At 35.3% G+C, this 19,375-nt stretch overlaps 1 protein-coding gene across 11 annotated transcripts in view; it reads right to left on the bottom strand.

Moving 5' to 3' along the window:
- CCDC122 (coiled-coil domain containing 122) overlaps window positions 1-19,375 on the bottom strand; it is a 31,949-nt gene that overhangs the window by 9,759 nt on the left and 2,815 nt on the right. For 6 of the 11 annotated variants that reach the window (XM_042925493.1, XM_042925417.1, XM_042925131.1 and 3 more), the window contains 5 exons: window positions 16,693-16,778; window positions 12,721-12,809; window positions 12,091-12,206; window positions 2,203-2,601; window positions 1,324-1,440 (listed from right to left, as the gene is read on the bottom strand). In XM_042925493.1, coding sequence (XP_042781427.1) covers window positions 1,324-1,440; window positions 2,203-2,601; window positions 12,091-12,206; window positions 12,721-12,766 — 678 coding nt within the window. In that variant the 5' untranslated portion in view covers window positions 12,767-12,809; window positions 16,693-16,778. Of the gene's footprint in view, window positions 1-1,323; window positions 1,441-2,202; window positions 2,602-12,090; window positions 12,207-12,720; window positions 12,810-14,413; window positions 14,452-16,692; window positions 19,234-19,375 lie in introns of those variants that run through there. The other 5 variants (XM_042925730.1, XM_042925788.1, XM_042925649.1 and 2 more) reach the window with 3 other exon arrangements.

The raw sequence follows: 19,375 nt of genomic DNA, 5'->3' as shown, positions 1-19,375 counted from the left end.
TGTGTGTGTGTGTGTGTGTGTCTTTTAAAATAAATAGTTCTCTGACACAAATGGTTAAGTTTGTTTCCTATATTGTCTTGAATCTTCCTGGAAGTAGTTGTATGTGTTATAAGATAGAAATATAATTTTATTTCCAAATTTGCTTTATTTTCCCACATGGCTAACTTATTTGGTTTGTACCATTTATGATGGATTATATCCGGAGTCTTTTTTCTATTTCATTAATCATTGTACTTCTATTTTGATGCCGCTGATAGTGTCTTACTGTTTCTAGTTTTATAATAAATCTTGATCCAGAAGGTAAAAAAGTAATCATTTATTTAGGTTACTACTAAATATATGATAAAGTAATGGTATTTCTTAGAAAATGTTTTGTAAAGGTGAGGATTTTTATCTTCAAATTCCTCAGATGCTTTTTTATTGTGTTAAATTAGCCACAAGCAAACATATCTTTTTAGTTTCAAATTAATGTCTTAAGGGTGAAAATTATTTCACATAATATTTCACATATTATTTCAAATAATAATTTCACATAATAATTTCAAATAATAAATAATTTTTTATTTCCTCAACAACATATTCTTTTCTATTTTTGTTCTCCATTTATTTAAACAATAATGGTCATAGAAGTCTACTAGTGGTACCCCCAATTTAATTTCATTTTCAATTTTGCATATCAGTTTTTTTATTTGATTCTTAATAATTGAAAATGTGAAGTCAGAAAGGATTAGGATACTAATGACTTCCATTGCCTTTTACTCTATTTTAAGGAGTTTGTGATGTCTATCTAGTAACTTGATAGCCTCTACTTTCTAGCTACTAATTGAGTACCAAGTTGTTGATGGAATGAGACCTGGAATAATTCCCAGTCACATTTTAAATTTTTTTAAAGTATTTATTTATTTATTTATTTATTTATTTATTTATTTATTTAGAGCATGCACAAGCACACACACAAGTGGGGGAGGGGCAGAGAGAGGGGGAGAGAACCCAGGCTCTGTGCCTTCAGTGAAACCCAGATGTGAGATCATGACCTGAGCCAACGTCAAGAGTGGGATGCTTCACCAACTGAGCCACACAGGCACCCTCCCAGGCCATATTTTAATAGGAATGAGTGTTTGCTTTTTTGAATACATTTCACATATTTAAGTATCTGAATGAGAGAGTTATTTCTGGTAATGATTTGAACTTTATTGCTTTTTATAGTTCTTTTTTGTTCTCTAGCTGTTTTAGGAATTGAAAATAAACTATGTAAATTATAAATATAGTATATGTTAAGAAATGATACCATAAAACATTGAAATCCAGATAATTAAGACTTACCTCTATTTCTTTTCTTAATTTTTCATGTGTCTTTTCTTCTTCCTCAAGAAAGAAAGTTTTTTCAATGATAGATTCTTTTACAGCTATAATTTTAGCCTTCAGCTTTATAATGTCTTCCTGCATATTTATAAAATTTAAAATATACAAGTCAAACAATGAATGATCAATATAAGTCCAACATTTTCAATGTTTCTATAATTTAAAAAAAACTAGACATCGTATTTAATTTTGGTAAACAGGATTAGAACATTACTTCTATAGGTACAAAGAATAAAGAACTGTTATTCAAACAAATAAACCTTTGATTTAAAGACATAAAATTAAAACTAAATGTAGATAAGACATAAAAAAAAAGTGGTAGTCATAGTGGCAATTGCCCAGCAACAGTATAAAGGATACTTTTAAATTCTCTAGCAAGAAATGATAGATATTTTAAATTTATATCTCCCCATCTTCAAACAATACTCTAAAAAATAGAAAATGCTTAAGGTGCAATTATTAATTGATGCTGTTTGTATAACAGCATTACACATACTAAATTGATTTGAATTGGTTGGATCCATTAGCTTAAGCTAGGGCTTCAACATTTTTGTGAGTCACCAGTTTCTGCAAAAAAATGGATTAATTGTTCACTGCAATTGTTTGAATTTTTTTATTAATCCACATGGGATTTGAGAACAATTCCTTTATGCATTTGTTCATTTGGCATAGCTGTTATATAACTCATGTATTTAAGTTTTTAGAAGTTGTGAAAATAGTTTCTAAATCTAGTTAAAGCAGCTATGGGTGTTTTATTAAGTTAATGATAAATTTATCACTTAATAAGTGTGCTTGAAAAAAGGAGTAATAGAAAAACTTTTGGTAAGTGATATTTCAAACCTGTGCTTGTTTTATGTGGTTTCCTTCTGGATTTTTGAGATTTTGCATAAGTTCCTCTTTCATTGTTTTTAGTTTTCTAACAAGATCTCGTTTTTCATGGAGTGTAGTCATGAATGACCTTTTGCTTCCAGCCTCCCACAAACTATCTTTATGCTCTTTTATTTTTGCATAATATTCATTATATCTTATCATGTGTTCCTCAAAGTCTTCTTGAGCTCCTTCTATGTCAAATTTAAGCTTTACATTTTCTGTATGTAAGGATTTGATTTGAGTTTCCAGGTTCCCACACTGTAGTTTGGTATTCTCGATGGCAGCATCTTGCTGATAAATTTGCCTTTCTGTTTCTTTAGTTTCTGCAGAGACAGATGCTATTTGTTTTTCAAGCTCATGGAGTTCATCCTGTAAAATATTTCAATATTATTATTATTAATTTATGATACTCAAAAAAGAGGATACTATTGTTTTGATCCATAATTCATGATGTAAAATCACAACATAAAAATACATATTTATCAGATATTGAAAAACTGTTATACAAAAAGAACCATTCAATAAGTAACAAATTATCTTATAATCTTGAAGTGAGCCCAGAATTATATATTTCTTACTTTTTAATGTTCATCTAATTCAAAATATTAAAATTTATCATTTGTGTTAACATTTCATACTAAAACGTACTTTACAATCATTTAAATAATATATTTATGGAATCAAAAGTATGCACTGAAGAAAGATAATATGATGAAAATTATAAAGCCCTAGGTTAAAAATCAAAAGATCTATATTCTAGGGCCCTTACTTCCATTTACTAGTTGGTATGATCATATATAGCAAATTTAATTGCCCTATCTAAACCTAAACCTCACTTTATTCATTTATAAATAAGTATAAAGATGTCTGCCTTACCTCTCTGGGGCAGTTGGCATTTCTCACCAGCACCTCCTTTTTTTTTTAATGTTTTATTTATTTTTGAGAGAGCATAAGTTGGGGAGGAGCAGAGAGAGAGGACAGAGGATCCAAAGCAGGCTCTAAGCTGACAGCAGCAAGCCTGATGTAGGGCTTGAACTCAGGAACTCCTAGATCATGACCTGAGTTGGAGTCGAACGCTCAACCGACTGAGCCACCCAGGTGCACCACCAGCACCTCCTTTTTATTTTTTTAATTATTATTTTTAATATAATTTATTGTCATATTGGTTTCCGTACAACACCCAGTACTCATCCTAACAAGTGCCCTCCTCAATGCCCATCACCCACTTTCCCCTCTCCCCCACCCCCCATCAACCCTCAGTTTGTTCTCATTATCCAAGAGTCTCTTATGGTTTGCCTCCTTCCCTCTCTAACTTTTTTTTCCCCTTCCTCTCCCCCATGATCTTCTGTTAAGTTTCTCAAGATCCACATATGAATGAAAACACATGGTATCTGTCTTTTTCTGACTGACTTATTTCACTTAGCCTAATACCCTCCAGTTCCATCTATGTTGCTGCAAATGTCAAGATTTCATTCTTTTTCATTGCCAAGTAGTATTCCATTGTGTATATAAACCACATCTTCTTTATCCATTCGTCACCTGATGGACATTTAAGCTCTTTCCATAGTTTGGCTATTGTTGAAAATGCTGCTATAAACATTGGGATACGTGTGTCCCTATGCATCAGCACTCCTGTATCCCTTGGGTAAATTCCTAGTAGTGTTATTGCTGGCTTATAGGGTAGTTCTATTTTTAACTTTTTGAGGAACCTCTACAGTTTTCCAGAGAGGTTGCACCAGTTTGCATTCCCACCAACAGCAGCACCTCCTTTTTAAAACATAGTTTTCACACCACCATTCTTCTCTGGTTCTCCTCAGATACCTGAACATTCCTTCTCAATCTCAGTCATTCCTTCAAATATAGGTCTTCCTCAGGGTGCAACCATCGTCATCTCCTCCTCTCATTCTATGTATATTCCTTGGGTAATCTTACCCATACTTACATCTAGAGCTACATGTATGCCAATGATTCACAGAACATAACTGGCTGTTAAGTCCTATACCCAGGTATCACTGGCCATTTCAAATTCACCACGTCCCCAAATCAGACTAATCTTTCTCCCCTTCCCATAGTGTTCTTCCTTGCATTACTTATCTATTGTCAGGACCACAAAACCTTAGTGACATACAACAATACATACTTATTGCTCACAGCTGGAATTGGCTAGATGCTGACATTGGTTAGATTTGCTCAAATGTCTGAGAATTGACTGGCTGTAAGATGGTTTGGCTTGGCTGACTGGGCTGGCTGTGATGTCTTGGCTTTGCTTCATATATATCTTACCCTCTAGTGGGCCAGACCAGGCATATCCTTCCCATGATGATAGCAGATGCAAAAGAATGGAAGCATCCTTTTTATGGAATTATGGAAGAGCTTTTTCAAGCTTCTATTCATAACATCTGTTAACATCCCAGCTAGTCATATGATGCAATTCACAGTCAAAGGGTAACAGTATGCCCACCCGTGGTAATGATACATGGGGAAGGGTATGAATACAGACAAGGATGAAGAATTGGGACCAAAAATGTGAATTACCATACCCCTGGATTCCCAAACTAATTAACGAATGGTACTACTTTGGGAGCCATCCCTAATTATTTCCTCCTCCTTATTATCTATATCTGTTAATCAAATTTTATAGATCCTCCCTCCAAAACAACTCTGCAGACCATCATCCATCCTTTTCTTTTTTTGTCTAGTATGGCCATTCTCTTTAAATAAATTTTTAATTTTGGGAAGGGGCAATGCATTAAAAAGTCAGACCAAGTTATCGTTTTCCTGGCAGAGACAAGAAAGAGAAAAATACAATATGTTGAGGAACCTCTATTTTTATCTCCAGTTCTGATATTTCAAATACCCACTTGATTTTTTTATTTGGATACCCAATAGACATCTCAATTATACATGTTCAGAAAATAATCGACACACCCAATGTGTTCCTCCCCTAGTCTTCCCGATTTCAATAAATTGCACCACCTTATACCTAGATACTCAAGACCTACAATTCATTCTTGATTCTTCCCTTTACCTAACTCCCCACAGCCTAATTCAGCAGAACTTGATGGTTGGGCCTCCAAAATAAAATCCCACATTCACTTCTGACCAATTTCTTTAATGTGGCCGGACTCCTGCCTGGTCTCCCTATTTCCATTCCGCACCCCCTCTCCCACATCTGGGCTCCATATATCAGGCAGAAGAATCTTTCAAAAACATAAATCATATCATGTTACTTCCCAGCTCAGAACCTTCCAGTGGTTTCCTATTCCATTAATAATAAAATTCAAATTCCTTAATGTGGCTTACAAAGCCATATATCCTCTAGCCACTATTTACTGTGCCATCCCTCTCACATGCTACTCTCCCCTCCTCCACCTTCCTTTCTGTTTATTAAATGTGCCTAATGACTTTCTATTGGAGAGTAATTGTGATCTCAACCTTAGATTTGTCTACCTTTAGTTATTACCTATTGGGGTCTCTGTCTTCCACAATTCAGTTTTATTATTACTCTTCAAATAGTCTTCTCTGAATTAAAATATAGATTAACCATCCATCCTTCTCCTTGCATTACTCTCTATACATTATTGTATTTCCTTTGAAACACATCAATTAATGGAATTACCTTTTTTATTTTATTTCTTTATTGCCTGCCTCCCCTGACTAGAAAGTAAGCCCCCTGGGTGCAGTAACCTTGTCTATTTTCTTTAGTATTATGTTCTCAGTTCTTAAAATTGTACCTAGTACGAAGAAGGTGCTCAATAAATATTAAATGATTGAATGAATGATGCACAGGGACACATGCACTGCCAGCTAGATGAGGCTATTAACACTATTGATCAATATGGGGAAAGATATTTCCACTGATTTGGTAATCACTTCTTCTCTCTCCTGGACTAATATAATAGGTTATTAATGTTTCTCCCTGGCTTTAGTCAATTCCTCCTTCAATCCATTTCTATCCTTTCACTAGAACTATATTTTTTGTTCTCCTCCCTCTCCTCCCCTTCTTCTTCATGCCCAATGCCTCCTCCTTTTACTTCTCCTCTTTCTTCTTCTGTCCCTTCTTCTTCCCCTCTCCCTCTTCTCTTTTTTTCTGTTTATAGATTTATTGAGGTAGAATTTACATAAACTGCACATATTTAAACTTTACAATTTGATGAGTTTTGATTTATTTTTATGCTCTTGAGACCACCACAATTAAGATAATAAACATATCCATTACCAACGAGCTTCCTCCTGCTGCTTTGCAATCCATCCTTCCTCCCCATCTTTCCATTCTCAGACAACCATTTATTTTCTGTCTCTTACTAAAGATAAGTTTGCATTTTCAAGAATTTTTTATAAATAAATTATCACAATATATACTTTTTAAGTCTTACTTCTTTCAGCATAATTACTTTTAGATACCACTGTATTGTTATATACACCATTAGCTCTTCCTTTTTATTGATGAGTAGCATTCCATTGTATGGGTATACCACACTTTGTTCTGATGGGTATTTTAGTTGTATGCAGTTTTCCAGTGAGTATACACTTTCATTTCTCTTGGGTAAACAAATATCTAGAAGCTGAATGGCTGAGTTATACAGTAAATATATTTTAACCTTTTAAGAAACTGTGAACTGTTTCCTAAGTGGTTGTATTTACATTCCGAATAACAGGATCTGAGAGTTCCAATTCTTCCATATCTTGCATCTTCTTTACAATACTTGGTATGGTCAGTCTTCTTAAATTTAGTCATTCCAGTGGTATAGAGTAGTATCTTATGATGGTTATAACTTACATTTCCTTAATGATGAATGATATTTATATTATCTTTTCATTTGCTTGTCTTTTGTGGTATCTTCTTTAATAAAATGACTATTCAAATATTTTGTCCAGGTTTTAATTGGGTTGTTTGCCTTCCTGAGTTGTAGGATTTGTTTATATACTGTAAATATAAGCACATTGTCATATGTGTTTTCAAATAATTTTCCTAGTCTATGACAATCCAAATGTCCATAGGGCCCCAACAAATATACCATATATTCATTTTTAAAAGTGTCTCTTGAGTAGAAATTAAAAAATATTTCCGATGAAGTCCAATTTTTAAATTTTTGTGTCCTATTTAAGACATCTTTACCAAACTCAGTGTCACTAAACTTTTCTCCTGTTTTTTTCTAGACATTTTATAGCTTTAATTCTTACACTTAGGCTGCTAATCCATTTTGAGTTAATTTTTCCATGTGGTATGAGGTGAAAATTGAGGTTCACCTTTTTTTGCATGCGGCTGTCCTCTACCATTGTTGAAAGATTATTCTTTCCCTAAAGGATGGTCTTTGCACCTGCCTTAGCCAGCTTGGCTGTTAAGCCATCATAGATTAGGTGGCTTAAATAACAAGCATTTATTTCTACAATTCTGAGAAATCAAGGTGCCAGCAGATTCAGTTCCTGGTGATGACCTTGTTTCTGGTTTGCCGATGGTTGCCTTCTTCCTGTGTCCTCATGTGGAAAACAGAGTTCTGGTTTCTCTTCCTCTTCTTTTTTTTTTTTTTAATCTTTTTTTTTTTTAAGGCTTATTTATTTTTGAGAGAGAGAGAAAGTTCTGGTAGGGGAGGAACAGAGAGAGAGAGAAACACACACAGAATCCGAAGCAGGCTCCAGACTCTGAGCTGTCAGTATAGAGCCTGACACGGGTTCAAACTCATGAACTGGGAGATCATGACCTGAAGTCAGATGCTTAACCGACTGAGCCACCCAGGCGCCCCTTTTCCTCCTCTTCTTATAAGGACAGTAACTCTATTATAGTGGCACAACCCTCATAAAGTCACCCACATCTTACTTTCCAAAGACCTTACCTCAAAATTTCATCACACTAGAGGAAACACAAACATTCAATCCATAATAGCACCTTTGAAATCAATTGATATGTGTGGGGCTATTACTGCATACTCTGTTCTGTTCAATGGATCTGTAGGTCTATCTTTATTCCTTATCATACTGTCCTGATTGCTCTATAATAAATCTTTAAGTCAGGTAACATATGAACTTCTACACTGTTTTTCTTTTTCAAAATTGTTTTGGCTATTCTAGGTCCTTTCCATTTTCATATGAGTTTTAGAATCAGCAATTTCTCCAAAAAAAAAAAAAAAAAAAAAGCCTGCTGGGATTTTGATTAGAATTGCTTTTAAACTATAGATAAAATTGAAAGAACTTACATGTTAACAATACTGACTCTTCTGACTCTTGAAAATGGTATATCTGTCTATTTATTTAGGTCTTTATTTTCTCTCATCAGTGTTTTCAGCATACCAGTCTTAAGACAAATTGTCTTAGTCTGCTTGGGCTGCCATAGCAAAATACCATAGACTCAGTAGCTTAAATAACAGACATTTATTTCTCATGGTTCTAAAGGCTGAAAGTGTGTCAGCATGGTTAGGTTCTGGTGAGAGCTCTCTTCTTGGCTTGCAGACAGCCACCCTCTCACTGTAACCTCAGAGCAGAAAAAGAGAGAGAGTAAGCTCTCTGGTGTTTCTTCTTATAATGGCACTACTCATGTCATGAGGATGACTTCATCTAGGCCTAATTACCTCCTAAACCCCCCATCTCCAGATACAATCACATTGGGGGTTAGGGCTACAACATATGAATTTGGGTGAGGGGGACACAAACATTCAGTCCATAACACAAATCTTTTGTCACATTTACCTATAAGTAAATGATAATGCTACTGTAAATGATATTGCTATTTAAATTTTGATTTCTGGTTGTTTCTTTCATATACAGAAATACAATTGATATTTATATACTAATCTTGTACCCTGCAACCTTCATAAACTCACTTATTAGTCCTAATCTGTTTTTTTTAAAGATTCCTTAGGATTTTCTAAAGATAATCATGCTACCTGTGAATAAAAGTGGTTTACTTCCTCCTTTCCGATATGGATGCCTTTTATTTATTTTCCTTTCATGATTGCACTTGCTTGAACCAGCAGTATGACAGAAAGAAAAGAAGTGGTAAGAGCATACATCCTTGCCTTGTTCCTGATCTTAAGGGAGAAACAGTCTTTTGCCATTAGGTATGAAGTTGGCTGTAAGATTCATAAATGGACATATATGCCCCTTTTAGATTAAGGAAGTTCTACTCCTAATTTGCTGAGAGTTTTTTTCATGAATGGATGTTGGGTTATGAAAAGTGTTTTTTATGCATCTATAATTCTCTTTCTAAAATATAAAGGTAATCATTTGCAAACCCATCAAAACCTTCCTATCACCTTTAGAATACATCCAGGTTTCTGATCACAGTATATATCTCCCACCATGTCTCAAAACACACCCTATGCTATACTGCCACCAAACTACATGTACAGTTGACCCTTGAACCACACAGATTTGCACTGCATGGGTCCACTTATAGGAAGATACACACACAGTACTGTCCACTATAGGAAGATTTACACACACACACACACACATACACACACACACAGTACAGTACTGGAAACGTATTTTCTCTTTCTTGTGATTTTAATGACATTTTTTCTCTAGCTTACTTTATTGTAAGAACACAGTAATTAATACGTATAACTTACAAAATATGTGTTAATAGATTGTTTATGTTATTGGTTAAGTCTTCTCGTCAACAATAGGCTATTAATAGTTAAGTTTTTGAGGAGTCAAAAGTTATATATGTTAGGGGTGGGCGCCTCTAACACTCTGTTATTCAAGGGTCAACTGTAGGTCTACGAATGTATCAGTGTATCAATGCTACATGCACCTGTGGATTTTCTTAGGATCTTGTCTGGATGTCTGGAATACCATCCTCCTTAGCATCTAACCCTTAAACCTGTCCCAGATACCCAATTATCCAAGTGAATTCCAACTATCTTCTTTTTTTTTAAGACTTAAAAATTGTTTTTATTTTATTTGAGAGAGAGAGAGAGAGAGAGAGAGAGAGAGAGAGAGAGAGCGCGCGCAAACAGGGGAGAGGGGCAGAGGGAAAGAGGGAGAGAATCCCAAACAGGTTTCATGCTCAGCACTGACAAGGGGCTCAATAAATACCACAACCCTGGGATCATGACCTGAGCCAAAAATCAAAGAGTCAGATGCTCAAGTGACATAGCCACCCAGACGTCCCTTCAGCTGACTTCTTTTAAATTCAACTGAAAAATCACTTTGTGATCACTCCTTTTTCAGTGTTAAATCTGCCTATACTGTTGACATTACTTCCCTGCATATAATTATGTATTTATTTGTCTCCCTCATAAATAGATGATGAGCAACTTAAGAGTGAGGACAATTCTTGGCAAAATGCTTAATAGAAAGTAAGCCCTGAATATAAGTGAAATAACATCTGTGCAACTTATTGAAGATTGAGAAGTTTTACGGATAATTTCTTTATAAACTGCTAAGACATTATTATTTTTGTATTATATTCTATTGCAAAAAATATATTCTTTTCTAAAAGTGACTAATGCAATGCAGATATTTGTAGGAGATCCGTATTACCTTGAGAGTATAATTATCATCATCATATTAATGATGAACGAATACCTAAAGGCAATATCAAAATCCAGCGCTATACTGTCCACCAGGGCCCCAGCAGGATACTTTACACGTATTTACAAATATTAATTCATTTAATCCTTATGAAACTTCTAAGTAGGTCATATGATTATCTCCATTTTATAAATAGGAAAATGGAAGCACAAAGAAATTAAACCATGGAGCTAAAGGTAGCAAACTTTGTCTTTCAAACTAGGCAGCTGAGCTCTAGAGCCTATTCTTTTCATTTCCATATATATATATTTTTTTAACGTTTTATTTATTTTTGAGACAGAGAGAGACAGAGCATGAACGGGGGAGGGGCAGAGAAAGAGGGAGACACAGAATCGGAAGCAGGCTCCAGGCTCTGAGCCATCAGCCCAGAGCCCCACGCGGGGCTCGAACTCACGGACCGAGAGATCGTGACCTGAGCTGAAGTCGGACGCTTAACCGACTGAGCCACCCAGGCGCCCCTCCATATATATTTAATAATAACCTTTACAAAGCAGATAGTAAAGATATGGTTTCCATTTTTGCTTCTTTAGCTATATTAACAGAGTATAGTTCATCTAAATGTGCTGCATGCTAAACAACAACAACAATAACAACAAAACAAAAAACAAATATGGCTTCCAGATTCCTTGCAGTGGAATTATGATTATGAAATATAAGGAACACAAAAATGTTTCTTATCAACTTGAAATGTTCACTGACAACTATAACTCACAAGCCATGGCTTTAAAAATACTAGCTTAGGGGCTCCTGGTTGGCTCAGTCGGTTAAGCATCTGAGTTTGGCTCAGGTCATGATCTCACGGCTTGTGAATTCGAGCCCCATGTCAGGCTCTGTGCTGACAGCTCAGAGCCTGGAGCCTGCTTCAGATTCTGTGTCTCCTTCTTTCTCTGCCTCTCCCCTGGTTGCTCTCTCTCTCTCTCTCTCTCTCTCTCTCAAAAATAAACAAAAACAAAAAAATTTTAAAAACCCACTAGCTTAAAAACTTAACTTTTCTTCAATTTAACATTTTAGAAAAAAACTATCAAATAGCAGTGAATTTAAAATAATTCTGTGTGATAGATGGGTTTCATATGTACATACTACAGTTGCAATGACATTGCTGAATCCTTGTATATTGGGTGTGCAAAATGTTCCATGACACTGGAATACTTGTATACACTTCATTTAGGGATAAAAGAATAATTAAGAAGGAGTAAACATGAAAAATAGAAGTTTAGAAATTGCCTCCCCAAATTAAGTATCCTCAATAACTTCTCTATTAATAATTTAATATAGTTTTGAAGACAGTAAAGGCTCATTTAAAAACTATATGAAATAGGTTACCTGCAAATGGAATAGAACTTTTTTATTTTTTTCTATCTCTGATGTTTGTGATTGTTGTTGCTTTGCAACTTGCTCTACAGCAGCAGTTAATGAAGATGTGCTTCGGTTAGCCAGAGCTAGACAAAAGAATAAAGTACGTAATACAAATTTAAGTGTAAACACTCAAAGAAAATTAGTGTTTCTTTACTCAAAGTCATGAAAAATGTGATGTTTGTCATCAATAAAATAGATTTAGGGTTGATAATATTCCCTTTCTGACCATAAACAAAACCAAAATCAAATGCCATAATAATACACAATTCAGAATCACCTACTGTAATGTTATACCTGTTCCTGTATGGAACGGTAGAAATATTTTGATTGTCCTATCTATTTTATCCAGACCATTTATACATATACATACAGTGCTACCGTAACAACTATATAGCGATTATAGTTGATGAATTTTCATTATAGGCCTGTATTTCCAGGTTGTTATGCCTTTTCTAAACAACATATAAGTTCCTTCTTCGAGAAATTTAACAGTTCCCTTCTGTTCTATTTGGCTATAAATTTTAACACAATTATCCTATCATACTACCTTTTTGTTGTTGCCTATCTTTTATTTATTTCTTAAGATTGCTTCATTACCTTCTTCAGGAACTCCTTGACTCTTCATTTCTCTGTTGCCTGACATTCTTCTGTGTCTCTTCCCCCTTTTTGATTCACCTTTTTTGTGCCTATAAAATAATCAATATTGATAATTTCTCACTTTTCTTTGTTTTTTTTTTTTTTCCTGTCATATATCCTGGTGATCCTGAAAGCAAATTAATTGTCAAAAACCTCAAAGGGATGGCAAGGATATTTCATCATTAGTTCCTAAAATTAAAACACAATGGTTAAGTGAAAAAGCTTTGGAGGAAAACTGAACTGTATTTGAATCTTGGTTCTCCTGCTCTTTAGCTGTTATGACCTTGAGACAATTTAACTTCTTTGACCATCAGGGTCCTCATCTATAAAGCCTCACAGTGCTGTCATAATAATTAACGTAATATAGGTAGCATGCTTAGCATAGTACCTGACATATATAGTGAGTAATTATTATGGACTTTGTCTAGGGTTTCCTTTGCTAGTTCCTCTTCAGCTTTCTCATCTATGTCAGTGTCCCAATGCTAAGTCCTCAGGCATCTTCTCCATACTCACTCTTCAACTGATGTCACCTAGTTGCACAGCCTTAAAACCCACTTACAGGTTTTATCCTATTCATATCTCTAATCTGAACATCCTTCTTGACCTCCAGACTCATACCAAAATTGCCTACCTGATATCTTCACTTGGGTTTTTACAGGCATTTCAATTTAATATAGTCCAAACTGAACTATGGATTTCTCTGTTCACTCTACCACCACCACTAAACCTGCTCCTTCGCAGTCTCCTCCATCTCAATAAATGAAGTTTTTCCTGTTTAGGCCCCAAACCCTGGAGACATTAGTAAGGAGTTCTCTAAAAAAGTATAGAACAGGAGGGAGCAAAGCTAAATAAATGGCAGCTCCCTCTCCAAGAAAGAAAGAAAGAAAGAAAGAAAGAAAGAAAGAAAGAAAGAAAGAACACTCAGCAATTCAACAAGACTTCTTCAAGATAATCATAAATAAGAGTTCATTGTGGATGTTTCATAGGCCCTTTGGGAAATCCCTTAAGATACTCTCCAAATATGTGGCCCAGGACTTCTGTCTCAATTATCTACCCGAAGGACAAGCCAGAATCTTGACTTTTCTTTTACATGCTGCATGCAATTCTTTTAGCAAAACCTGGAAGTTCCCTCTTTAAATTATATTAGGATTCACTCACTACTTAGCACTTCCAAATACTATCTTAGTAGAGAAGACTTCCCTGATAACCTTCTTTAAAACATGACCTCCCCTTCTTCATTCTCCATTTTCTGACCCTGCCTCATTTTTCTTAATAGCATTTGTCACTACTGATATTTTATATACATTTGTTTCTTCCCATCTCCCTTTACTAATATAAGGTCCACAAAGGTAGAGACCTGAAACAGTGCCTGGCACTTTCTAGGTGTCTGTTTGTAGTCTATCTTCATTCCAATTTACCCTGTTCTACTGATAGAATCTCCTAAAATACTGTTCCTGCCATGTCAACATCACAACCAATCTTTCAACTTCATCACAGATGGCATCTTCTTTAAGAAGTCTTTTTTGATCTTTTTGGGTAGATATAATCCCTCCCTCTTTCTGGTGCAATTTTTTCTATATCTGTTATCCTGTGATGACAGTTTAGGTCATAAAGTAAGACACAGCCAGATTTGAATTCAGATTGTACCACTTACTAGTTTATTAGGCCCAACCTGGGCGTCAGATTCTTTATCTATAAAACAGAAACAACAGTAATGCCTGTTTCATTAGAATTATTGTGAGGACTCAAATAGTGCATGACAACATTTAGCAAATTCCTGCTACTTAACAATTTTTCTTTTTTTATTAAAAAAATTTTTTTAATGTTTATTTATTTTTGAGAGAGAGAGAGAGAGAGAGAGAATGAACAGGGGAGGGTCAGAGAGAGGGAGACACAGAATCTGAAGCAGGCTCCAGGCTCCGAGCTGTCAGCACAGAGCCCGACGCAGGGCTGGAACTCACGGACTGTGAGATCATGACCTGAGCTGAAGTCAGATGCTTAACCGACTGAGCCACCCAGGCGCCCCTACAATTTTTATTCTTATTATTTCCATCATTTTATACATATTTCCCCACTAGACTATAAGCTCCAGGAAGACACATACAGTGTCTTACTCATTTTTGTATTCCCTAAAAATTTGTTGGAGAAATCTCAAAAAATGGAAAACATTAGATTTATAATAATAAAAAATAACATAAAAATAATAAAAAATAACATAACTTCTTGATCTCTATTTCTAAAGCAACATAAATTGAAAAACCCTTGGGTGACATTTATTTAAACCAACTATTTGTGAAAGGATATATGCTTTAAAATTGGGAAAATTGTAGTTTTTTCTGGTCTCTATTGCAAAAAGGACAAAAGATAAAAAAGAAAACAAACTACTGCCATCTACTGATAATTCATTACAATCATTTAAATCAATGAAAACAAGAGTTTAGAGACTAGACAGTATCAATTTATTTCTTTTTTTTTTAACATTTATTTTTGAGAGACAGAGAAGACAGAGTGTGAGCAGGGGAAGGTGAGAGAGAGAGAGAGAGAGAGAGAGAGAGAGAGAGAGACAGAATCTGAAGCAGGCTCTAGGCTCTGAGCTGTCAGCACAGAGCCCGACGCGGGGTTTGAACTCACGAACTGTGAGATCATGACCTGAGCCAAAGTCAGAGGCTCAACCAACTGAGCCACCCAAGTGCCCCTCAATTACTCTTTCATTCAAACCACATATGTGGGTACATATAATACGTAAGGTATTTTGAGGAATATAAAGACAAATTAAGTGACTCTGATTTAAAAAAAAAAACTGCAGTATTTGATAGTAAATGTTCAAACTATATATAAAACACAATCATTTAGAAAATATACTTTCAACTAAAAAATTAGCTTTACAGAAAATAAGTTAATAAAAATACTATAATAATCATTTTTCTATATTAACTATAATCAACATTGATTGAGTACTTACAAGTAACTGACATTGTTCTAAGTGCTTTTACATGAATTATCTGTATTTTCCCTCAGAACAATCCTATAAGCTAGATACTATTTTTACCTATATTCTATAGATGAGTAAACTAAGACTTGGAGAAATTAAGAAATTAGCCAAAGGTCACATATCCAACAAGTAGGAAGGATGGAATTTGAAACAATTAGGATTCAAATTCACATTTATTAGGCACTTAACATGTATGAAAGCACTGTGATAAGCATAATTTGTGCATTATCTCTTTTGCATTGAAGAGGCAAGCCCCTCTATTTGACCCTTGGGATATTTTTAAAAGGCCATGGTTCCAGCTTTTGGAAACTCATCATCTGGTACCTCTTCCAAGTTAATGAGCAAAATAAAGCAAGACTGTCAAACTCCTCTGGGCTTTTGAGAGCTTTTGGCTTAGAAGCACTACGAGGAGGTAATTGTGTATGTGCAACCATGTCATATAAGCACCGGTTTTCATTCTGAATGGGAAAAGCTGTCATGTGACAGCTAGGCAGTTAAAGTAGCTTATAATTTCATCCTACCCTTTTAAAATAGCGACTTTTCAGAAAACAGAAAATATTACCAGAAACATAATTTTTGTGTGAAACTATTTTTGCTTTCTAAGTGGGTGGGGGAGTTTAATATCTAAAGCTGATATTTAGCTGGGAAAGCTAAAGAAAATTAACCTGGGGAAAGATGAGATTAAAGAGTTCCCTGGAATCAAGCAAATTTTAAATTATGGTCTTTATTTGCCATAAACATGATGAACTCAGATCTGGGTGGTTCAATTCTAACAAATAAAGATAATAGTGGGGAAAATGTCACCCACCACACAAATAAGTAAGAATACACACTTTTCAGGTAAAAAAGACTATAAGTCTTTTCAACCACATGTTTTTAAGAGAAGTTATAACATCATCCAAAGGAACTAATTAATTGGATCATTAAAAATGTATTCATACCTATTATATACTAGTGTGTTGGGATCTGCTAAGAGTAGTCATTACTCTCTTCTTTGACTAGGCAATGTGATTAAGGTTTCAGGATGCTGAAAACAGAAAGAAAAAAACCAGGATTTGCAGTGTTCCTTAACTTCCTATCAAAGACAATACAGGCAACATTAATACATTAACCACCCTGCTTCTAGCTTTCTACAAAAGGTGAGATTTCTCTGAATGTCCACTAGTAATAGACTACCAAGATGTCTTGTTTTAAAGTGTAAACATACAAAGATTGATCCGCAGCTTGAATCCAAGTTTTAAGGGATAGCTAGGCAACTGTTTCAAATAGAAATGATAGGTGTATGATGAAATCCAGTCACAACCTACCTACGTGTTTCATTCAGGACAGTAAGAAGCAAGGTTTTTTGTTTTTTGTTTTTACTCTGTGTACAAGTAAGCATGATTTCTAAACCAAGAGGAGCTTGTAGGTTGAATGGTGCCCCCACACCTATATGTCCATGTCCCAAACTCCAGAATCTGTGAATGTGCTAATTTGGAAAAATGGTGTTTGCAGTTGTAGTTAAGGATCTTGAAATGAGATCATCCTGGATTTAGGATTAGCCCTGAATCCAATGACAGGTGAGAGATGGGCTATGCAAACAGTGGGCAGACCATATATAAATACAGAATTCTGACCTACAATTGGCAGCAACCAACTCAGGAAACCAACCTGTTTCCTACAGTAACCAGACCAGAAAACCATCCTGCTGTCTATAAGCCAGGCTTGTAGGAAGCCAGATCACTATCTCTAATAACAATTCTAGAAGCCAAACAAAAACTTCTGTAACAACTGGCCCCAAATGACCAGTGTTTGCTGGTTTGCTGAATAACTGACAGCTTCCCTAATTTTTGTCACCACTTCTATCTTGGGATCAATCAGAGAAAGCCAAATATGCACACTTAACCAATCGCATAGGATGCCTTGCTTCTAGTTAGCCCACTTACAGCTTCCCCATGCCAATTGCCTCTAATCAGGGTATACTTGAAGATTTCCTTTTTTTCCACTATAAAGCTTTCCTACTTCGCCAACCCACAAGTGATGGTGGCTGACTTCCTTGCCATAGCAAACTCTGAGTAAATAATCTTTGCTTATTCTCATACGGTTGGCCATTATTTCCACACAAGTGTTCTTACAGCAGAAAGGTAGAGGGAGATTTGAGATTCAGATGCACATTAAGAAGTCCATAGGAGGCTCAAGACATGGAGCTCCAAGCCAAGGAATGAAACACCTGGAGCTACCAGAAGCTGAAGAGGCAACGAAAATGAGACACTTTGAAAGAAACATGGTCATGAGAACACCTAGATTTGGGACTTCTGCTTCCATAACTACGAGAGAATACATTTTTGTCGCTTTTAGCTATCCAGTTTGTGGTAATTTGTTATGGCAGCCTTAGGAAATTAATATAAGCTTTTAACAAGGAAATGTGCAATATTACATTTACTTTTCTTGAGGGACCCATGAATTAATGTAAATGTCTTAAAAACAACTGTTCGTTTTTCAGAATTTCATTTGTTTTCATAAGAAGATTAAAGATTTATATGGTGACAGAAGAACTTTTAGGGATTCCCCCAAAGTTTCCTTTAATAGCCAGGCACTATCTCTGCCCTCAGAATGCTCTACGTCTCTATGAAGGCGATAGACACACAGTAAAATAATTAAAATGTAGAGGTATAGTAGTTGCTCTCTTAGTCTACTTACACTAAAAACTCTAACCAATTAACTCATTCTATTTCCTTTATAAATCATAACCTGCTAATTCCCACATCATGCTGACTGGTTAGGAAACTACTCTCCCGTGAATCTGTCTACTTCTGCTCCTATCAGTACAATCTGACACCGAGTTACCTGTGTTTGTTCCCAAACCTGTTTATGCCAGTTGTACTTGTTATTGTGCTTTCATAATTTAGTAATATGTAAAGTGATGAAATAGTGTGGAAATAAATTTCATTGTTTCTTTAAAATCTAAAGTTTAATATTCTGGAAAGACCCCCAAACTGTGAGTTGTTTGAATGTGTGAGATCACAATAAAAGATTATAAAGGAGAAATCTGCACTCAGACAGCTCTGCAAGTGCCTTTAAATTATTTTCCTCTTAAAGGAATAAAATCTTAGGAAATCTTTGCTGATGGTTTAGAGGTGTAGTTTATGCAAGAAATGCCACACAAAACTCTAATCAGCAGAACTTGTGCAAAGAAAACGCCATGGCTTTCTCAGTAGATTGGCAAATGAGCATATAGTTGTTTTAGGCTAAAACAAAATGTTTAAGATATTTATGTTATATTTCTATCACGACTCTCGGGGTTAAACTGACCAAAACACATAAAACAAAAACAAAAAACAAACAAACAAACAAAAAATAGCTTTGGGGTGCCTGGGTGGTTCAGTGGGTTAAGTATCCAACTTCATCTCAGATCATGTAGCTCAGGTGGGGATCTCAGGATTGGTGAGTTAGAGCCCCACATTGAACTCAGCTGGGAGCCTGCTTGGGATTGTTTGTCTCCCTCTTTCTCTGCCCCTCCCCCACTTGCATGTGCTCTTTGTCTCTCTCTCTCTCTCAAAATAAATAAACTTTTTAAAAAAGCTTTATTTAGAGAAAAGTCATATACGATCAAGTTCATTCTTATAAAGTTTACACTTCAGGGCA

The sequence above is a fragment of the Panthera leo genome, chromosome A1 (assembly GCF_018350215.1).
Source record: "Panthera leo isolate Ple1 chromosome A1, P.leo_Ple1_pat1.1, whole genome shotgun sequence".
NCBI classification, from domain to species: Eukaryota; Metazoa; Chordata; class Mammalia; order Carnivora; family Felidae; genus Panthera; species Panthera leo.
This window is presented reverse-complemented; position numbering and strand designations above follow the sequence as displayed.